The sequence below is a fragment of the Pelmatolapia mariae genome, linkage group LG4 (genome assembly GCF_036321145.2).
Source record: "Pelmatolapia mariae isolate MD_Pm_ZW linkage group LG4, Pm_UMD_F_2, whole genome shotgun sequence".
NCBI classification, from domain to species: domain Eukaryota; kingdom Metazoa; phylum Chordata; class Actinopteri; order Cichliformes; family Cichlidae; genus Pelmatolapia; species Pelmatolapia mariae.
This window is the reverse complement of record NC_086230.1, coordinates 26,037,501-26,053,882: the sequence shown is the minus strand read 5'-3', so window position 1 is coordinate 26,053,882 and position 16,382 is coordinate 26,037,501. Positions and strand designations below refer to the sequence as shown.

General features: G+C 37.5%; 2 protein-coding genes across 3 annotated transcripts in view; one reads left to right on the top strand and one right to left on the bottom strand.

Annotated features, from left to right (window-relative positions):
- Window positions 1-670: 670 nt before the first annotated feature.
- On the bottom strand, window positions 671-8,461 carry ubfd1 (ubiquitin family domain containing 1). Of its 2 annotated transcripts, XM_063470757.1 has the most exons (8): window positions 8,404-8,439; window positions 8,000-8,112; window positions 4,880-5,149; window positions 4,555-4,763; window positions 4,409-4,474; window positions 4,189-4,294; window positions 4,028-4,110; window positions 671-1,483 (listed from the first exon to the last, which is right to left on the bottom strand). In XM_063470757.1, exons 2-8 carry the CDS (start codon window positions 8,013-8,015, stop codon window positions 1,373-1,375), a joined length of 861 nt encoding a protein of 286 aa, XP_063326827.1. In that variant the 5' UTR covers window positions 8,016-8,112; window positions 8,404-8,439; the 3' UTR covers window positions 671-1,372. The 2 variants fall into 2 exon arrangements, with proteins under 2 accessions (XP_063326827.1, XP_063326826.1); XM_063470756.1 differs by having other exon boundaries at window positions 8,000-8,461.
- Window positions 8,462-10,009: 1,548 nt separating this feature from the next.
- The window catches only part of LOC134626394 (UNC93-like protein MFSD11), a 15,289-nt gene continuing 8,916 nt past the window's right edge, over window positions 10,010-16,382 (top strand). The window contains exons 1-7 of the mRNA XM_063472179.1: window positions 10,010-10,488; window positions 10,877-10,932; window positions 11,030-11,137; window positions 11,219-11,298; window positions 12,327-12,423; window positions 15,464-15,522; window positions 15,663-15,807. Coding sequence (XP_063328249.1) covers window positions 10,399-10,488; window positions 10,877-10,932; window positions 11,030-11,137; window positions 11,219-11,298; window positions 12,327-12,423; window positions 15,464-15,522; window positions 15,663-15,807 — 635 coding nt within the window. The 5' untranslated portion in view covers window positions 10,010-10,398. The remainder of the gene's footprint in view (window positions 10,489-10,876; window positions 10,933-11,029; window positions 11,138-11,218; window positions 11,299-12,326; window positions 12,424-15,463; window positions 15,523-15,662; window positions 15,808-16,382) is intronic.

The window sequence follows — 16,382 nt, the reverse complement described above, 5'->3', positions numbered from 1 at the left end:
ACTGAATTTGTGTTTGATTTCTTCAGTTTATGCATCTTCATTATAATGGTTGTGATACTTTAATCGAAAATAATAAGCAAGGGAAACCAAGAAAAAAACATGTACATCTGAGTCCAAGGAGCAGCTCATTTTGTTCTTTAAATCAGATGCATACTCCATGGATGCAGAGGAATAGCTCTGACTGCAGCACAATGTTCACTAAAGCCACATGGGAGGGGGGTCTCAACAACTGCTTTAGTTGCATATTATAGGGGTGAGTGATGCTGATTAATATTACTGTGAAAAACACTGCTTGAATAAACAAAATGAAAAACCACAAATTAATACTAATTAAAAATACAAACAACTGCTGTTGTTCACCTCCTAAAAATACAGCGCTGTTTATTAAGCTGCCAAAAAGTGTTGGAGACTAATGAACACTACATAATGCCACTCTGGACATGACAATAATCATGACAAATGAGTTTATTACTAGAATTTATGCAACTCACCTCTGCTATGACAAGACTAATAAGTCATTTTGAGCAAGTTGCATAATGTGGTTTATAGATTCAGCTTCACTTCCACCCCTCATCGTGTAACTTTTTCTTGAAAATTAAGGGTTAGAAAGTCTGAAGATTTCAAGTCCATAATCAAACTTTTTGTTGGCTGTTTAATACAAGGCAAGCACTTCACATCACTGCAGGGCTAATAACAGAGCAAAATCCTGGAGGAAAACATGCTGCCGTCTGCAAGGAAGCTGCTACTCTGGAGATTTATTTCTCTGCAAGACAATGACCCACAACAAGAAAGCCAAAACTGCACAGGATTGACTTTAAAGGTTCTGCAGTGGCCTATTCCAGACCTCAATCTAATTCACAATTTGTGGCAGGACATGAAAATTGCTGCTTGTTCACAGCCTCTATTCCAGTAGACAGCACGAGCAGTTTTTTGCCAAGAGAATTGGAAAGAACTGCATCTGTTCTTAAGTGTAAAACTTGGAAAAATAAAATAATGCAGACGAAGTTTGCGTGGATTTAATACTGAATGGAGAAGACAGACAGCAATGATCTGGCACATTCAATTCATTAAATAATTTTTTTTATTTCTTTAAGAATAACTGAAGAAAAGTGTTAGCAATTTCTGTACATTTTTTTGTAATTGTTTTCCCTTGGATTTGCTGAAAACCTTGAATGATCAACAGGGCTGAGAAATGTTATGCTGCCACATAGTGCACTTTAAACCTAAAAAGAATATGATTAGTCCACAGGCATCCGTCAGTGTCCTTGGAATACACTCCAAGAGGTTCCTTAAACTGCTGACACTGCTGACTCCAGTTTCATGTTATCATCTCCTCTCAATCCCAGTTCATCATTGTCAAAAAAGAGGCACATTAGAAATACTGCCATTTTCCAAGGACTGTGTCTTTGATTGCATCGACAAACTGTGCAGGCACCCAGTAGACCCAATACTGTGAAGCTTCCGTTGGACCCAGCTGAAAAGCCTGCAAAGGTGGAAGACAAACTGGTAAGTACATTAAGTGGTTTCAGAGGCATTTGCAAATTTAAACATGTATTGAGAATAAATAAACACATTGTGTCTTGTATTGATTTTAAAAGTGAATTTAATTTATAGAAAAAAGGACTTATTTTGCAATAAATAAAATTCAACCACTTGCAGTATGATCAGATGTTAAGACACAAAAATCTGGACTTCAGGAGACTTTAAATGTCTACTGTCATACATACTCACTGGATACTTAATCAGGCATACCTGTTCTAATGCAACTCAATGCATTTAGGCACATAAACATGGCTAAGACTACCACCAGAAGTTCAAACCGAGCACCAGAATGGGGAATAAAGGTGATTTAAGAGATTGTGAACGTGGCATGAATGTTGGAGTCAGATGGGTTGGTCTGAGTATTTGAGAGACTGCTGGTTTACCGGGATTTCACCCCACAGATATTTCTAGGGTTTACAGAGATTGGTCTGAAGAGGAAAATATCCAGTGAGCAGCAGTTCTCTGGGCGAAAAATGACTTGTTGAGGTCAGCAACTGTGTGATGCTGTCAGCTGAATATGACATGGACCAAAATCGCCAAGGAATGTTTCCAGTACTTTTTTGAATCTGCACCACGAAGGTAGCTCTAAAGGAAAAATAGGGTACAACCCAATACTGACATGTTGAGTGTGTGCAGTGCCTCTTAGAAGCCCTTTCAACACAAAGAGAGTCCTTTATTATAATCCACTAAAATGTTATTTTGCAATTTAATATGATATAGTATGCTTAATGTAAAAACAGCCACTGTACTGAATCTTTCTTTTAATTTAAAGTAAACAACCTGGCTAACCAAATCCAATGTTTGGCTTTTATCTTTCTTCTATCTTAAATCATTCCCATCTCCTCGTCTATCTGCTTTGAATATGTTTTCAACTGTTGAGTGATGCAAAAACACACTCGGAGGAAGCTGCAGGCATCACTTTTCATTTTTGAGCCAAAAACATGACAACACAAAGCATTGTTTTGACTCCACTATCATACATTTGAATATCTCTGCTCTACAGATGTAACATTATCTGCATTTAGATCTGTTACACTGAGGGTGATATCTGATGAGGTGGTAATAAAGCTCAATACCAGGGAAGTCCCTCAAAGCCCCACTTATATGTGCTCAGACATTATACTATTTGATTGGATGCACTCATGTGAAGCTGCTATGAAATTCAAACAAAATTACACAGAGACATACTTTGGTCTCAAAGTCTTTTTTGGTGTATTGATCACTTCTATACACACAAAAAGTATCTGCTTGTTCTGATGTTGTTAGCCATTTCTGGGTACAAATGCTCCAGAACAGCAAGATACTCCTGAGAGTGAAAAATACTTCAGATTTGTTAATCTCCAATAAAAAAAATCAATGTGGCTGTTTGACTAGGTATTACAATAAAAAGCAACAATAAAAAGCAATAACTGGATGAAGAAGGGGACTTGCAGCAATACAATTAGCAATACTGTTAGTTAGTTAAAGATGATATACCACGTCCTGACGAACATTTTATATAAAAAAACAAACAAACAAACAAAAAAAAAAACAAGAAACAAACAACAACAAAAAGAACCAAAAAGTGTGTTCAGGAGGTTTTGTGAAGTTGGGCTAATTGCAATACTATAATGAGCTGTAGCTAGCCAGAGATCTATTGTCAGGCTATTATGGACACTGGACAGGGAAGATGTAGGATGACAGGATGAGTATTAAACTGTCTGAGGGTCCTCCATCTTCCAATGGTTATCCCAGTCTAAATAGAGACCTCCCTCTCGCCAATACCTCTCCCAGCTCTTCCCCTGGCCACAATGAGGTGTTCCCAAGCCTGCAGAAGACATAATCTCTCCTGAATGTCCTGGATCTACCTTGGGGCTTCCTCCCAGTGGAAAATGTCCAAAGCACCTCACCTTTGAGGCGCCCAGGAGGTATCCAACCCAAATGACCAACTGTATCCTTTTGATATGGAGTGGCTCTACACTGTGACCAAGCTCCTCGCCCTATTTCTACCACTTGTATCAACAATCCTATTCTTTCAGTCACTACCCAGGGCTCACAGGTCATAGGTGAGGGTAGGAACATAGACCGACTGGTAAATAGACAGCTTTGCTTTCACACTGAGTTCTTTCTTCACCACAACAGACCAGTACAGCACCCACATCACTGCTGCCACCACACTCTGTTAGTCTCCCACTCCTTTCCTCCGTCACGTGTGAACACAGCTGAGACATGTGTTGAGGGTCCTGTAAGGGGTTTTTGTATCTATTCGCAAATCAAAAGAACAAGAGACAAAACGCTACAGCACTTTAAAAAGACAAGAACCCTAACCCTAGCTAGGAACAAGTGTCATTACATCACTACTTAACAAATGGATAGTATACCAACCAAAGAAACTTTTTTTTAACTGAAAACCTTCTATTACAGTGACTCCATCGTTGAGGCACACATAGTTCAGTCACTTTAGTGAACAGCCACACCAGCTTTTTACCACACAAAAGATAGTTACCATCATGTGATAGTCCTCATGGCCTTCGATGGGTTCAGACACTATGTTTTTAATGGAGCCCATTGGGACTTTCTCCGTCCTCTCTGCAGATGAGAAATTTAAATTATCAGCATCTTTATGTTGCAGTGCAGCTAGCAAAAGTAGGTTAGCTATAATCTTACCTTTTGTTCCAATCCACAACTGATCTTGCTCCAGCTTGAATGTGAGTCTAACTTTTCCTCCGGATTTGTTATACATTCCGGATAAAGGCACTGTTGGTAATCGTTCCTGTTAAGTGGCACAAGACAGCTGTCAGTTGTGTTTAGTTATGTATATTCAACACACTGTATCACTGTAAAAGCACCTTTATCTACAGCTAAAAACAGGTTAATTTTCTCTTACCTTTGCTCCTTTAATAGCTGGCATGATGTCATCAGGTTTACCTTTGTCCAAAACTTTCCTATGTTGCTGAGATAATAGTGCAGATTTAAAATGACAAATAAAAACAACAAAAAAAACTCTTTCTACAGTAAGGCGACAAATCATACCTTTTGCCTGCATAAAGGCTCCTTCTTGTTTTCTTCAGCTTTAACTTCCTGCTGGATGACTTCTTTGGGTGTATTTACAGCTAATACATCATTTATTGTAGATCCTACTACCATTATTTTTGCACCATTTGTAATCTTTATTTCACGTAGCGTCTTGTCTTCTGGAAGCAATCCTTTATACATCACTTTTTGCATTGCCGGTGGAAGACCTAAAATAAAAAGAAAAGAAAGAACTATCTTTGAGTTCTTATTGTTTATGCGTTGCTAAACAACACTCATTGTAACAATTAATTTAAAAGAAGAAATGCATGCTGTTGGCTCTCACCAGTGAGTGAGTGAATGCTCTCTTTTAGTTTGGCTCCGGTGCTATCAACAGGAATTTTCAGATCATATTTATTTTTGTTCCAAATGATCTTCAAGTCCACTGTTTCCTTGTCCTCTGTATCATCCCCATTGCTAATATTAGAGTCCTGAGTTGTGGAGTTTCCTGCATCTGTGTGAGACGTCGCTTCTGCACCACCTTTTTCAACATCTTCACCTAGTGATTCAGCTTCTTTTGGTTTTGCCTCAGTTTCCATTATGACTTCTTCACTTCCTGGAAAAGAATGAAATCTTAGACTTATGTTCCTTTAAAGTAACCCTTCCAAGTTTAAATTATTATATCTCAAATTTTCCATATAAGAGTGCCTATACATTATGATACTGCCTATAGAGATGTGGTCAAAGGTCTCCATACACTCACATGTGGTGGTAATTTGGGGATTTTAATGATTTCTTTGAATATTTATTTTTCCAAGATCGAATGATAGTACAATATACATCTTTAATGGCAATAAAAAAATAATAATTGGGTGCAAAAGCATCCTAATCAATTTCCAGTTTGTTTCTTCTTCCAGCCCTCAGCAAAGTAATGACACATCTGACTAACTTGTACTAATGTACAATTGTTTGAACTAATGATGTTCAAATCTGCAGTTGTTTAGAAATGGCTCCAAGAGACTTTTACAACTTGTGTACATCTACAATTCTTCTTAGATCTTCCCTGAGTTCCTTGGACTTTCCAATTGTTCTGGTTATTGGTCACTCAAATGAGTGCTGTCAGGCAAATCTTTTTATGCTAGCGAAGGGAAACTCCCAGTTATAGTCAATCATATTCACCATAATCACCAAAGAGATGTTAAAAGACACACATAACAGAAGCTGATTACAGGAAGGCCACCAGTGCCAAAAACAGCACAGCAGAAAACAATGTATAACAATAACAACCACAAAGTTTTCTAAAGAGAGAAAGAAATGTGTTGTCTCAGCCTATCAGCTGATTACACTTGTCTCTCTTTTACAACAAACTTTTTGCATTAAAAGTAACAACAGACCAAAATGTTGATATTCCTATTATATTCACTCTACCGTGACATTTGTTACAAATGTCTTTCTTTCAGGGAACTTTTTTATTATGAGTGTTTCTTGTGTTTTATGCTGGAGGTTGACCACCTTGCCTTAAATGATAACCACCTGCACTGTCAAAGTCTCCTATGAATTAGATTAGTATTAGGGCAGACATACATATATAATATCAGATTTTTACAGAAAGATTAACACAGTGATGGTATCTTAGTTGTCAGAAATTGTGGCTACTGTTCTCATTGTTAGTGGGGGGAACAATCATCCTCCCAGCCTTGTTACCCTAAATTAATAAGACATTAAATGCTAGTATCTGCAGTAAATGGGTTTAACCTAGTCACTGCATAACAAAATGATAACGGCAATCTATGAGCAGACCAGCACATAAATAGAACTATCTCAACTAGCTGTATGTCGACTGCTAATCCCAGCACAAGGACAATTAAAGAATGATAACAGCCTCAAATCATGATATTTTTTTCACAAAACGTCCACTGAAATATCAATATCTGTTTCAAAGCTTGAATCCAGTTTTGTCTGAACTCAAAGCCTCATGTCAACCTACTGCCTTTGGATGACATGTCAGTTTCTTTGCAAACTGCAGCAAAGTTTACACCAGACTTTTTGGCTGTTGGTTATAACAAAATGCAGCCATAACATCTTTAACACAATGTCAATTAGTCTGGAAGTGACTCAGATGAAACGTAAACAGAGCTGTGATGCTGAACTGAAGTTTTTTCCACAGTTTTTCCCGCTGAAGGACTTGTTTTGAAAGACTGTTGGTAAGCATATCAAGCAAAAATGACTGGCTGACCAAGAGACTACAGTCCTAAAAATTACAGGAGTAAAGTGCGAATTGAATTATTATGTATTTTGACTTTCTGGGGCAAATGTGGCGCTTCCCACAGAATCAGACTGTATCTGCTGCGGCAGCGAAGCAGAACACACACATATGTATACTTAAGCGAAAGGTAACAATGCTTTCTTTCCATGGAAGACTCGAACTACATACAATCGTGCAGGTTGTATTTAACACAAATAATTTACCAAAATTGTTGTGAATTAGCTGAGTGACTAAGTGTCAAACTCTGCTTCTCATTAAAAACTAACAATGAAACTACATGAGGCTGAACCTAGATGGCTTACTCACAATGACTTAAAATGAAACAAAACGGGGAAACCCAGCTCAACTTTATCACTTACAAAATCATTCCTGTGAACTATATTTAGCTACCTATCATATCTATGTCTACTTTGCAACTTTGAATAAGACTTTTTTTGTTTTGTTTACCTTGATATAAAACAAAACATCGACATGTTTGGAAGCGTTTAAATCAATAAACTAGAAGTTGACTTAATACTCTTTAATATATATATAATGAGAATCTCACTTTCGTGTAGTTCCCGACAGTTTCACACAATAAGCAGTTATGTATGAAGCTTTAATGAGTTAATAACAAAGATGTAACGAAGTCTAATTTAGTCTTTTCTCCTAACCACTTTCCCCCTCGTGGTTTTTCTAGGTCTTTCCACCGCTTCTAGTAAGCAGTCTTTCGATGTGTGCTGAGAAATGGGATACATAAAAGCGAATAGCGGCCAAAAGAAAACAGAAAAACGTTTTTAAACAACAATAAGCACTCGCAAAACAACACATCTGGTAAGAAGAATGGCCTTACTGCAAAACTAGTAAAGTAAATAGGCTGTATATTAATGTTTAATCGCTACCATAATTAATCATATACAGTTAAGTCTTTAACAGCTTAAGTTAACTTGATAAAAAAAAAAAAACATTTGTTAAATAACATCACGTTAACCGCAGTGCTTCACACATCCAGCTAAATGTAAATGGACGTTAGCAACCGTTAACATTAGCTAGCCGCAACACTAGTGAACGTTAAAAAATTACTCTGCGGAAAGACGAAAATGTCCATTATTAGTTCAGTATATTTACAGTATATTTAGAGGCACGTGTAATTTCATTAACATTATATGAGCTCAATTTAAAGATATTATGGAAATACTGCTGAATTTTCTCAATACCCACCATCCTGCGTCGCCATGATGATTGTGTACAATCCGTTGTAGGTTGTGGCAAAGATACTACAGGAAGCAGGATGGTTCCAGGAAACAACAGCTAAAATCGTTCTTCTGCCCACACTCGGGCGTAACAACATAGAAACAGAAACAATTTAATCATTTATTTTAAAATCGCATTATTAATATAGCTATACGCAACCGAACAAAGTTTAAACGTTAATAGCTTCAGTTAGCTCGTGGGTAAACAGGGATAATGGAAATGCGCATGCGCTCGCGAAAACAACTTCAGATAACTTTTTGTTGTTTTTGTAAAAACTGTTACTGGTTAGCCAACGCAACTGTCGACACATTATGGCTAAGCATAAAGGCAACAAAACACGTTTTCAAGCACGAACAGTCCAATGTACATACGGCCAAGATAACGAACACGGAAGTGAAGAGACGTAATACTCTCGCTTGGCTTCGTTTCTTTGTTGTTGTGAAAGCAAGGGAGACACCGGGAGGTGGCACTTTAATCAATAGCTATTGGTTAAGTCTTTCCTTTAGAGGTGTAAAGGTTCGAAATTTAAAATGACGTTATCTCGCCAACTCTTTTACAAAAGATTGTCAGTTATGGAAAAGTAAAAAATAGTCGTAAAAAAAGTAAAAAAAAGCATTTTCCCAAGCACATGACGTTAATGAACTCATTTGCAACCGGTGGCGCGTTAGACATGATCGTAATAGGTTTTTTAAGACAATGTTCTTATATTATGGTTACACCTAACAGCATGCATATCTTACTTATGAAAATATATTTAAGAAATTAACTTACAGTGTAATAAATATATACATAGATATGAGTTACTGGTTTCATCTTGAAATAGTGTCACGAATGCTGAATAATTAGTCCAAAAAGAATAATCTGACTTAATGTTTCTGCAGACTTAATGAACTTTCTGCCTTTTCAAACCTGCGGCTGTGGTTATTCTACAGTCTACTGCACAGTGCGGAAAGTAATTTCTCTCTTTTATGTGCTGCTTCGGTCCCTGATTGCAGTACTGTGCAAAAGTCACTTGCTATTTCTTTATATTTTGTTTCCACGGAGCCAGACTTGTTTGTTTTTTTTTTTTTTAAAGTGGCAATAGTTCTAACAGGCTTCTGAAGGTCTTTTAAAGTATTTCTTTGGACATTGTCTGCTTTCTCACACATTTTTAGTCCAGACCTTGTACCTGATTTTCAGAGGAATTGTTTGTTTGTTTGCTGAAGCACTCAACACTGACCTATGAATCATTCCATCATTCAATAACACAGGGCACCTCAACAGATGAACCAGTGTTGTGTCTACATATAAGAGAAAACTTAGCAAATTGTATAGTTAGGCACTTCTTTTCACTACAGCCTGTTGCAAAAACATAACTTGTTCCTAATTCTTTAGTTGAATTTATGAAAAATGCTAAAGAAAATACAGTTTGACAGGCATAAGATAGTATTTTTTCACCAACAAAGCGATTCCCAAAAAGCTATTAGCTGAAAACGTGGCATATCTCAGCATACTGTGCAGTGTGTCCTTAAAAATGGATTGGACAGTAGAAAAAGTGGCAAGCGTGAAGAATATCTACAGGCTCTGTTATGACCTGAGTCTGCGTTTTAGCCAGTGATGTTGGGAATCTTGTCAAAACTGATGGACTTATGAAGGTAGAGAAGTACTGTTGGAATTTTATTCACAATGCAATGCCATCTAGAAAGCAGATGATTAGCAGGGGCTTCATTTTTCTTCATGATAATAATCCCTGATCAGTCAAAAATTAAATGTTTAGTAATAATAAGGATGCAATGCGAACTTATCCTCTCTCTTTTCCACTCCAACGTCCTTATGCGAGGAAGGGACATGTACTCCATAAACCTTTTCCTATTGCATAATAGCGCAATAAAAAAAGTCATCTATTTCCCACGGGGAATGTTTCTCCTGGTCACCTCTGGAAGGCAGCAAAGATAAAATGCGTGGAAATTGCACAAGAAGAAGAAACTGAAGGCGAAAAAGAGAGTGACGAAAGCCACGACGAAGAGGTCACAGTAAAAGGAAGATCTCAAAAAAAAGAAAAAAAAAAAAACAGCAACTTGCTTTTAATTTAAGTCACAAGTTGTCATGCGTACTTTGTGTAATAGGAGAGACGTGTTCTCATGACAGTGCTGCTCCCTTAACTGTCTGCATATACGCCACACCGCTCATCTCCGGCCGCTGTTCGCTCACTAAACGCGAACTTTACAGTTTGTGAAGTGAACTTTATTTTCGCAGCTGCTGAAATTAATCCACGCGAGTGCACATGGGAGGCTTTAGGCTTATAGTTCAAACTTAGCGACGCTACTGAATCGCGAATCTACAGTGAATTCAAAATGTGTTTGATTTAACACGATTAAGAAGACGCCATGGCAGACAGAAGGACTTTCAACGTTGTGATTTTGGGTGTGGGATTTTTGTTTATTTTCACCGCCTTCACCACCTGTGGAAATATTGAGGTAACTGAGTTCGTAAACTTTGCTTTTTTAATTACACTTCATTTTTTCTTTGTTCCAGAAAACATGTTAGAGGACAGCGCATTGAGTTGAGATTTGTATTTAAGAGATATAGGAGGTTCATTTATGTTGCTCGTATACAACAACGTGTTTTTTTTCCCCATAAAAGCTTTTATAGTAATTTCTAAAGAAAAAAAAATTAACCGCCTCATGGGATGTATGAAACAGGGCAGTCAAAGGAGTATGTCAGGCGCATCTCGTGTTTCTAATTTTCTTCAATGATCACTGAACTAATCAAATCTTATGAATGACTTAAGGACATTACTGTGACTTATTATGTAAATTCTAACCCTGTGGTTCACATAGACTTTTATTCTTTTCCTATTTGCAGCAAACTGTAGTGAAAAGCCTTGGAAATTCTACTTTCACTGGAAGTGGGTACCACAGGTAGGTCATGGTGGAGAAACAGGGGGAACAATGCTGGTGTTCATTTCACTAACTTGTATTTATTTACTTACTGCTACTTACTGCCCCCACTTCACAGCCTTGGAATCATCTATGGAGTCTTCTCGTTCTCCAATCTGCTAGCACCATTGGTTGTTACAGTTATTGGACCAAAAATTACTATGTTTCTGAGTGGCCTGCTGTACAGGTAAATACTGACGTGCTGTCTGCAGAAAGGAAACGGACAAAGATGCTGAAACACGTTCATCATCATTATGTTTTTCTCTAGTGGTTACATTGCGATGTTCATCGTCCCCTCGACGTGGTCCTTTTACTTGACCTCCGTTCTCATCGGCATAGGAGCAGCCAGTAAGTCGCTCTCTCCTAAACTGTCTTTTGAACTTCAAGCCTGGCTTTTGAATGTCTTTAAATACATGCTTGCAGTTGCATGCAGATTATAGACAAAGTGAGAGTTAGTGTCTGTTTAAAAGACATACAGAATGGTGTGAAAATATGAACATTGCAGTACGGTTATTATAATTATTTAACTGAATAATTATTAATATAAATTTGAAACGTGAGTGTGAAAGGAATTACTGATTGGACTTTTTTTTTTCTCACAAAATGGTCGTTATTCTGGTGTTTTTACTGGCTATTTTATTTTCACAGCTGGGTTGCAACTGATCAGTTTCATCACTGATTAATGTGTTGATATTTTCTACATCTTTAAAATAACCCAGTGTTACCTGGACTGATCATTGCTGCAACATTGCTAGGGGTCAGAATTTGGCATAAACCACATGAAAGCCGTGTATCAACAGTTCAGGCTTTCATGTTTTATGTTTATTCTTGAGTATATATTTGTATTTTTGATTTGTTTAAATAGTCACCTTTCAGAGTTTCCTTTGCCACATGCATCACATCACAGCCCACTTTCAGCAACATAAATACTTGAAGGTGGCTGTTGTTGGCTTTTGCAGTCCATGCAAGCTCAATTTCTGTGCCAAAATCCAAATGCAGTTTAATCATGCATACAGGGATTATCATGGCTGGATGATGAACATAAACAGTATATCCCAAATTAGACCTTAAATGGGTTAGGGGCTGATTCTGCAAATAGTGCTTAACACCTTTGGTTTGCTTATAAATGTTAGCGGAAATACAGAGAAAGCAGACCTCATGCTGAGCATGTGCTGGAAAAATGAAGAAAAAATGTTTTTAATGCAGCCTCAAGTCACTGCAGAGCAACGAATTTTTATCAAGTCCTAGGGCTACTGTATGGTATGATGCATTACTTGACAATGTAAAAAAAATTAAAATTATATATTTATTAATGTGGGCAATTAATTGACCTTTTTTCCTACTTCAATGACCCCCCCTCATTCACATTCCTTCAGTGCTCTGGACAGCTCAAGGACAGTTTCTGGTGGAAAACTCAGAGGCCTCCACCATCAACAGAAACACTGGAATGTTCTGGGCTCTCCTACAGTGCAGGTATGGAGCTACTCCAGTCTTTGTGTCTTTTAAAGACAAACCTTTAACATTTTAAAGTTTCTTTAAACCAGAGAGTATTTCATTTCATTTATTTGATTTAGTTTTCATTTGCATCATGCTGTATATGAGAATGTTTAACTTTGGGCTGTGTGAAGTAAATAGTAATGTTTTATTTGAGAATATAACAGTCTTCCTGCTCATCTACGCTCTGAACAAACCCAAAGTCACAATTAATTGACCTTGCATCGAAATATTAATTTCCACCAGTACATCTGGTGCATAAAACACGACTGATCACCATGTTTTCACTTGTTATCTTTTTGTTTTGCTGTTTGATGAAGCTACTCCAGTTGATCAAAGGTGTAACTGCAGTGCAGCTGCCAACATTTTGTTCTGTCTGTATTTTCAGCTCGAAAATATATATTGCAAACTACAAAGAAAAAGAAACATTTAGTAGCTCATTTTATAAATGATCTTTTCTTTAAACCAGTCATAAGTTTCTCTGCAAAATCTAAAAAACATGAAAGCCTCTTAAAGTTCGCTAGGTGACAGTTATGGTCTTTTCATCTTCTCCATTTGGCCCATTGCTCTCACACACTGGCTCGGACGACTAATTTGTATTTGTTAAAATATGCAAATTGAATTAGTATAATAATAACATTGGCTGTCACCTGTGCCAACGCTCCCAATAGGGCAATGCTAATCTGACTCTCCAGTGGTGATCACTGCCACAGTAAACTTATGAATCAGTTCTTCACAGCCTGCAGACACAAACACAGAATACCACCGAAAATCACTGTTATCTTTCATGACTAACTCCTTTCATCCATTGCTGTGGCTCTGGGACAGACTAATTGCTCATCTACATTTTTTAGTTTAGGTAGATATGTAATTAAAGACAGAAATAGATCACAGAATTTTACACAACTCCAGTGTTAACCGTGAAAGGCAAATAAACAGCTTCAAAAAAACGAAAGAAGAATCCTCGGAGGCAAAAATGCAGATTATTATGCTTATAAAGTCAGTGTTTGATCCAGCCAGTAAATAAACTTTGTCCACATTTTCTGTCTATCATACATGATTTCTCAAATGATTCAGCTAACACCATGTCCACAGTCTTTTCTTTTAATTACTCTGATTGTCCAAATGGGAGCACTTTAATTAAAGGTCACTATTTTAAGGTTGAAAGGCCCAGAGAGGTTTGGTGCACATAAAATTTGATGTACACATAATAAATTGCACCGACAGCAGAGAATGTTTAACTGAACTAATAATGAAAGTCAATAGTGGTTAAACTGTGATAAAACCTGAAGGAGTTTCTGTCTTCCTCATTGGCCCGCATGGTGTATTCGCCACGCCAAAAGCCAAAAACAAATGCGTCCTCATGAACCTTTTCCTTCTCCCTATTTATACATCAACACTATATTACCAAAAGCATTTACTTACACATCCAAATAATTGAATTCAGGTGTTCTAACTACTTCCATGGCTACAGCTGTATAAAATCAAGCACCTAGGCATGAAGACTGCTTCCACAAACATTTGTGAAAGAGTAGGTCCCTCTCAGGAGCTCAGTAAATTACAGTGTGGTACTGTGATAGGGTGTCCAAGTCCAGCTGTGAAATTTCCTTGCTACTAAATTTTCCACAGTGAACTGTTAATGGTATTATAACAAAGTGGAAGCCACTGGCAATCTCTATTTGGCAATCAGATGGACAAATCTGGGTTTTGGTGGTTGTCAGGAGAACACTACTTATCTGACTTCTGTAAACTTTGGTGGAGGGGGGATTATGGTGCAGGGGTTTTTTTGCAGGATGGGCTCAGCCCTTTACTTTCAGTGAAAGGAAGTCTTAATGCTTCAGCATACCAAGACATTTTGGACAATTTTATGTTTCTGACTTAGTGGTAATAGTTTTGGGATGGCCTCTTGCTTTATCCACCAGTGCACAAACCAAGGTCCACAAAGACATGGATGAGCAAGTTTGGTGTAGAAGAACTTTGACTGGCATGCACAGAGTCCTGACCTCAATCCGACAGAGCTAGAGCAGATACTGTGAGCCAGGCCTTCTTGTCCAACATCAATATCTGACCTCACAAATGCACTTCTGGAAGAATGGTAAAAAATTCCCATAAACACACTTCTAAACCTTGTAAAAAGAAAGCCTTCCCAGAAGAGCTGAAGCTGTTATATCTGCAAAGGATAGGCTGACATCATATTAACCTCCTAGGACCTGGCGTCCACATGTGTGGACATCACATTTTGGGTTATTTAGACTAAAATATTCAATTTTGCTCTACATGGGCCTGATATCCACTTACGAGGACAATATATCGCTACTGCTTTGTCAAAATTTTAAACGAATATCCTCATATGTGGCTCTTATTTTTCTTAAAAAAAAAAAAAAAGGTTAAAAAAAAATCTGGTAATTCTTTGGGCATATTGGGGCCCGATGAATGCAAAAACAAATATCAGAGAGAAATGAAAAATGCACGCCGTGGAAGAGTTCGGGTCTTAGGAGGTGAAGGAAGATGAGTGAATACTTTTGGAAGTATAGTCTAAATGATATCTTTTAGTTTATTTTCTCAGTAAACCACCGTCATGATCAGACACAGACGTTCTATCACACAGCATCATTTTTACATCTATAAATGCAGCACGTCCAAAGTAGAGTCCTTGTCCACCGAGTACATTTTGAATGCCACTGTGGAGATTTTGGAGGATGCTGTACCCCATAAATTATATTTGGACAACAGTGAAATGAAAATAATTTGGCATGCAGCATAGCTGCACCAATCAGCCACAACATTAAAATAAATGGCATCTCGCTAAAATGCACCAACTAGCTGAGAAACCTTGGCATATATGTGGAAGTTGATACATACCAGTGAACGTGAAATTAAGGAGGAGGCCGTTTATTAACTTTACCAAAATAAAGGAAAACAAGAATTTAACCTATCAGCAAGTCCAGTACATCCCTGCTTTGTTTGAGAAATGTTCTTTTACTTATTTTCTTTGCACCGTTTTTTTTTGTCTTGACAGCATGTTGTTTGGTAATCTTTACATTTATTTTGACTGGAATGGAAGAACAGAAATACCAGGTAAGGTCAAACTTGTGTAAGAACAGCCGACAGTAAACAGCATGAAAAATCCTTTTTAGTTTGAGTATGCTCCAGCTTAATGTTATTAATATTTCTAGCACATTTTCATTAAGCGATTTACTTTAATCTTCCTGTCTCAGACAACAGCAGGAGAAACATTTTTCTGTCCCTGCTGGTTATATCCATCCTCGGCACACTTAGCTTCCTGGTGTTGAGAAAGAGCCATCATGAAGAGGAGATGCTCTCTGAAGAGGAAGGGCAGTCACTGCTCTCAACTCGCACGATGTAAATGAATATCCTTTAGATAATTACACATTTTTCACTGCAGACCCACAGAATGACTCAGAATACATAAAGTGTCTGAACTACTGCTCGGATAGGATACATAACGGCTAACATGGCCAAAAGATGTCCTTTTCATCCAGTTGACATTCTTAAGGTGTTTTCAGACCTCCCACGAAACAGGGTTTTTTTTCTTAACCTTAAATCACCCACTTTTTGACTTACCGCTGCTCTTCTATAAGACTTTTAAATCACTCTTGTCCTTCACAAAAAAATGGATCATTTTCTCCAGATCAATGCAATTTCGACAGAGTCTTGTCTAATCACAGCACTTTACATAAGTAGGGCGCAATCAGGCAGATTTGGGGCAGAGAAGAGAGAACATTTCTCTTTGAGAGAGACAGCAGTTAAAGACCCCAACCTTCAAAATTTTTAAGGCATATTAAAATTTTAATGTCTTGAATTATGGACAAAGTTTGACAGAAATCACAAGATGGGGAAAAAAATCAGTAAAAAAAAATAACTGGCATCAAAGGCAAATAAAAGTCATAGGGAAAATTAAATTACACTCCATAAAT